Source organism: Penaeus japonicus, unplaced genomic scaffold (genome assembly GCF_977035675.1).
Source record: "Penaeus japonicus unplaced genomic scaffold, GWHDUDI00000001_assembly GWHDUDI00002283, whole genome shotgun sequence".
Taxonomy (NCBI): Eukaryota; Metazoa; Arthropoda; class Malacostraca; order Decapoda; family Penaeidae; genus Penaeus; species Penaeus japonicus.
Genome location: NW_028236685.1, coordinates 15,434 through 21,613, shown reverse-complemented (window position 1 = coordinate 21,613; position 6,180 = coordinate 15,434). Strand labels below are relative to the sequence as shown.

The 6,180-nt window shown below is 36.3% G+C and overlaps 1 protein-coding gene across 1 annotated transcript; it reads left to right on the top strand.

The window, feature by feature from the left end:
* The first annotated feature begins 210 nt into the window (after positions 1–210).
* LOC147466274 (uncharacterized) lies at positions 211–5,907 on the top strand. Its single transcript, XM_086535707.1, has one exon. The coding sequence runs from the start codon at positions 818–820 to the stop codon at positions 5,363–5,365; it is 4,548 nt and encodes a 1,515-aa protein (XP_086391833.1). The 5' UTR covers positions 211–817; the 3' UTR covers positions 5,366–5,907.
* The last annotated feature ends 273 nt before the right edge of the window (positions 5,908–6,180 follow it).

Here is a 6,180-nt window from a genome sequence, read left to right as displayed (position 1 = left end):
ACTTTTTTTTCCAGTTTTAAGGTAAAGTATTTCGTATCCTCCTTCAGCCAAAGTATCCACAATGAGAAACAAATTAAAATGATTTAAAATGAATATACAAACTTTAAAATAATAATCATTCACTCGGTATTTAAAACATATGATTCAGAAACACTTCACAGGTAATTTCGTTTATTATGTGCAGAAATACCGTAATCATTAAATAACAGAATAATTGACATACTGTCATGTATGATCTCTTTGACATGTGGTATGTTTGGGCCACAATAATTATTTTCTTTCAGTTACCCCATTTCCCATGTTCTATGGATTTCTTTGTTTTCACGATATCTCAGTTGTGTGCTGGACATGGTGGAGGTAAGGTTCGAGCTGGTGTCCTAGGATGTCTTGTACTATTAAGTATTGTTCTAAGTTGTTTTGATATTACTCAAGCTCACATTTTCTTTCATTTACTATGTTGGGTGGTAGTTCTCAAAGTCTTGTTAATTTCTAAGGGATTATATTAAAGTTACGAAACCAACATAGTTTGTTTCTGTTTTGCCTTCGATTTTGGGGCCATTTGTTTACATGTTTAATGCGTCCTTGGAAAGGAAACCTAATTAATTGAAATGATAATGATAACCCATCTATAAATAATAATTAGGTTGGTTAGCTGAAGGCATAACAGAAAATGGGGGCCTGACCGGAATTATGAAATATAAACAAATTACTGGTAGGTTAAACTAGATCTTTGTGAAACTGAAACTAAGTGAATACTTTCTTTTGCTAAATATTTTAAAATACAGTATTTTGATTAGTGCTTTAAAAGTTTTACACCATGTCGTTCAATATTAAAGAATTTGCTGTTAATCCATCACTTAAGTATTTGAAAGATTTTAAGTTGACTAAAGTGGATTGGATAACTTTGGCTGAGGGATATAATGTTCCTGTAAAGAAATGCTGGAAGAAATTCTTGATCAAAGATGCTGTTGTTAAGGGACTCATTGCTTTAGATGTCCTTGAGGAGGATGCTCTATGTTTGTGTGCAGATGAAAGTAGTACTGGTGACACAAGGTCACTCAGGGAATTGGAGTTGGAAGTGGAAAGAGAAAGGTTAAAGGATAGGGAGGAGGAGAGGAAATTCCAACTGGCTTTGCTGGACAAGAAGGCTGACCTTGGCCTCATTGGTGAACAATCATTTGATGTCCACAAATGCACCAAGTTCATTCCTCAGTTTGATGAAAATGATGCTGCCGAATTTTTCCTTCAATTTGAGGACACGGCTAAGCATTTGAATTGGCCTAAAAAGTTTTGGCCCATCCTCTCCCAAACTGCCTTTAAGGGAAAAGGGCGCTCCACTTACCTTGCTCTAACCAGTGAACAAAAGCAAGATTACAGTATATTGAAAGAGAATATTCTCCATGCATATGAGTTAACTCCTGAATGCTATCAAGCAAAGTTTCGGAACTCAGCCAAAGGAATGCATGAAACCTATATTGATTATGCTCATACTTTAAGAAAGCTGTGTAATAGGTGGATTGAGTCAAGTGGTGTAAAGACATTTGATGCACTATGTGAGCTTGTAATATTGGAACAATACTTAAAGACCTTGCCTCATGATATTAAAGTTTACTTGAATGAGAAGGAAGTAAAGACTTTGGATAGAGCAGCATATTTAGCTGAGAATTATAGTTTGCTTCATAAGGTTAACAAAAAGAATAACCCTGTCCACAACACAACTCAAAATATTGGTAAGCCTTATGTTTATGATTCTGGTAGTAAGAATGATAAACCAGTTAGTCATGATGTCAAGCGTACTGGTAAAGCTAGTGTTATTATTTGTCATTATTGTAAGAAACCAGGACATAAACTTGCAGACTGTCTTAAGTTGCGGAGAAAGGAGGAAGCTGCAACGAATGAATCTAAACCTGTTGCTAATTTTATTGTTCAACCTGCAGAGATGAGTAATTTTGGCATGATGACTGGGGATGATTTGTATCAACCATTCATGTTTGAAGGTAGTGTATCAGCATCTGATGATGGCCCTGCTGTTCCTGTGACTATTCTTCGTGATACAGCTGCTAACTTGAGTGCAGTGAAAAGGAGTGTTGTTCCTGACATTGACGAGCTGTATACGAAGGAGTCAGTGGTTATTAAGGGTATGAATGACTGTGCCACTGTACCATTATGTAGACTCTATCTAAGGGCTAGAACATTTTCTAAATATGTAACTGTTGCTGTGAAGGATGAGTTACCTGTTAAGGGAGTCACATTTTTGTTGGCAAATGATATTGCTGGGGCTTGTGTGGTACCTGACCCTATTCTGTGTGATAATCCTTTGACTTTTGATCCTGCAGTGCAATTGAAAGAGCAAAACCCTGCGTTGTTTCCCTCTTGTGCGATTACTAGGAGTCAAGCAAGGAAGGTTCGTAAAGATTCTGTTGTGGATGCAGAGGAGCCTGCTGACAAGACTGTTGTGGAACCTGAGGTTAGTCTTGGTTTGGGTGATCTGTTTGAGGAATCTAGCAAGCAGTTAACCGGTGATTTTGGTTTGAAGTCTGCTGGTAGTTCAGAGGATTTGAGTAATATTCCAGTAACTCGTAGTATGTTGATTGAATCTCAGAAACTGGATGATACTTTAGTTGATTTGTTTAATAAAGCTGTACCTGAAGTTGATGTTGCTGATGAAGCTGTGTGTTTTTATGTCAAGTCTGGTATCCTTATGCGTAAATTTAGACCTCCTGATGTTTCTAAGGATGAGCCATGGCATGTGGTTCATCAAATTGTTGTTCCGAAGTGTTATAGGGATAAGGTTCTTAGTTTGTCACATGATCACATGGGTTGTCATACGGTAGTGAAGAAGACCTTGTATAAGATTTTGAAGTATTTCTTTTGGCCAAATATTTATTCCGATGTTGCAAAGTTTTGTAAGTCCTGCCATGTTTGTCAGATAGCAGGCAAGCCAAATCAGGTAATACCAAAAGCACCATTGCAGCCAATACCTGTTGTTCCCGAACCATTCCACAGAGTAATAATTGACTGTGTAGGTCCTTTGGAGAAAACTAAAAAGGGACAGCAGTATTTATTGACTATAATGGATGCCGCAACTCGATATCCAGAAGCTATTCCGCTGAGAAGTATAATGTCTAAAACCATAGTTCCAGCACTTCTCAAGTTCTTTACTCAGTTTGGTCTTCCTGAAATTGTTCAATCAGATCAAGGTTCAAACTTTACATCCAAAATGTTTACGGAAGTCATGTCTACCTTAGGCATTAAACAGCATTTAGCTTCTAGTTATCACCCACAGAGTCAAGGGGCTCTTGAAAGATCTCATCAAACAATTAAGTCTATGCTCACCAAGTTTTGTTTGGAGAATTGTAAAGACTGGGATGAGGGGATTCCTCTTGTACTGTATGCTTTACGGAGTTCTAGGCAGGAAAGTCTTGGATGTTCACCTAATGAGCTGTTGTTTGGTAAAGAAGTGAGAGGTCCACTGAAGCTCTTGTTTGATAGCTGGGTAGATATGGAAAATGATGTTGAACTTACTGAGTATGTGTCTAAACTGAAAGATCGACTGAAACTTGTTCAAGAGTTTGCAAGTAGAAATTTAGCGGTGTCTCAGAATAAAATGAAAGTACAGTATGATACAAAGTCTGTGGACAGAAAGTTTAGTATTGGCAACAAAGTTTTGTTCTTTTTACCAACAAGAAAATTTCCTTTGCAAGCCAAATATCAAGGACCGTTTACTGTAATTGATAAACAAGGTGACCTAAACTATGTTATTTCTACTCCAGGAAGGCGTAAAATACAGAGAACTGTTCATGTGAATCTGCTGAAGCAATACATTCCTAGAGGTGAAGATGTGGAAGAACCTTTAAACAAAGGTAGTGTTATGTGTCAAGTAGCTGTTCCTGATAACACTGTGGATTTTGAATTTGATGTTAACTTTGATGTTAAGTTGTGCAATTCTGATGTTCTGAATAATATGAATGATAAAATTTCACATTTAAGATCAGATGTAAGTCATGATGTGGTTAAACTTTTGCATGATTTTGTAGATTTATGTTCTGATGTTCCTAATCCTAGTCCTGTAGTAGAACATGACATTGTTCTTAATGATGGTACTTGTCCTATTAAGCAAGCTCCATATAGGGTTTCCCCTAAGAAAAGAGATATATTAAAGGAAGAAGTAAAGTTTCTGTTGGATCATGATTTAATTGAAAGAAGTAAGAGTGAATGGGCTTCTCCTTGTGTGCTAGTTCCAAAGTCTGATGGTACCATGCGAATGTGTACTGATTACCGTAAAGTTAATGCACACACTAGGAGTGACTCATTCCCTCTTCCTCGAATAGATGATATTATTGATGCACTTGGAGATGCAACCTATTTGTCTAAAATTGATCTCTTAAAAGGTTATTACCAGGTTCCATTAACTGAAAGAGCGAAGACAATCAGTGCTTTTGTAACTCCAGATGGTTTGTACCAGTACAAGGTAATGCCTTTTGGTTTGCGTAATGCACCATGTACTTTCCAAAGGTTAATATCTGATATAATTAGGGAATTGCCAAATGTAAGGGGATATATTGATGATATTGTAGTCTTCACGGATGATTGGAAAACCCACATGGATACTCTAACGTGTTTGTTCAAGAGGTTAAGAGGAGCACATCTAACAATTAACCTAGTCAAGAGTGAATTTGGTCATTGTAATCTAACTTTCTTAGGACATGTGGTTGGTAATGGAAATGTGTCTCCTGTTGAAGCTAAAGTGATTGCAATTGATAATTTTCCTGTGCCCACAAATAAGAAAGAAGTGTTAAGGTTCATTGGAATGACAGGATACTATAGGAGATTCTGTCCTAACTTTTCTGATGTTATTGCTCCATTGTCAGATTTAGTCAGCCCTAAAAGGAAATTTATTTGGTGTGAAAAATGTCAAGAAGCATTTGTAAAAGTTAAGAGGATATTAATGTCTAAACCTGTTCTCAAGGGTCCTGATTTTAGTAAACCATTCATGCTTCAAATTGATGCTAGTGATTATGCAACCGGTGCAGTGTTAATGCAAGAAGTAAATGGTGTATTGCATCCTATTTGTTATTCATCTACTAAGTTTAAGGCTCACCAACGTAGCTACTCAACCATTGAAAAGGAAGCTCTTGCTTTGTTGATTGCACTTGAAAAATTTGATGTTTATCTTGGACAAAGCAATTGTAAAATCATTGTATATAGTGATCACAATCCCTTGACGTTTGTAACCAAAATGAAAAACAAAAACCAAAGATTAACTAGATGGTGTTTGGCAATTCAACCATATAATTTGGAAATTAAACATATCAGAGGTTGTGATAATGTTATTGCTGATGCACTATCTCGTGCCCCGATGTAACCAAACATTCCATGTATAGTGTTTAAATTTATTATTCTGTATAAGTATTTGATAAAAAGCTTATGTTTTTCTCTTAAAGGGGGAGGTGTCATGTATGATCTCTTTGACATGTGGTATGTTTGGGCCACAATAATTATTTTCTTTCAGTTACCCCATTTCCCATGTTCTATGGATTTCTTTGTTTTCACGATATCTCAGTTGTGTGCTGGACATGGTGGAGGTAAGGTTCGAGCTGGTGTCCTAGGATGTCTTGTACTATTAAGTATTGTTCTAAGTTGTTTTGATATTACTCAAGCTCACATTTTCTTTCATTTACTATGTTGGGTGGTAGTTCTCAAAGTCTTGTTAATTTCTAAGGGATTATATTAAAGTTACGAAACCAACATAGTTTGTTTCTGTTTTGCCTTCGATTTTGGGGCCATTTGTTTACATGTTTAATGCGTCCTTGGAAAGGAAACCTAATTAATTGAAATGATAATGATAACCCATCTATAAATAATAATTAGGTTGGTTAGCTGAAGGCATAACAATACATGTAAAAATAAATGAACTTTATAGTTGTTGGCCTTTGCTCCACAGACGTTCACTCTTAGACACCGTTCAAGATGTGACATATATATACATAGAAATATCCGATGGTATACAAACAGTAGCAAAAGGGACCTTAACTAACACAATAAAAATAGATAGATAGCGAAACGAATCAACTTAGAAATCGGGGTTGATGTCGCCCCAATAAAATTAATCTAAAATGGATGTGGAGGCGGAAATACCGGAATGATACTAGGCAATATCCTAAAGACTGAATATAGATT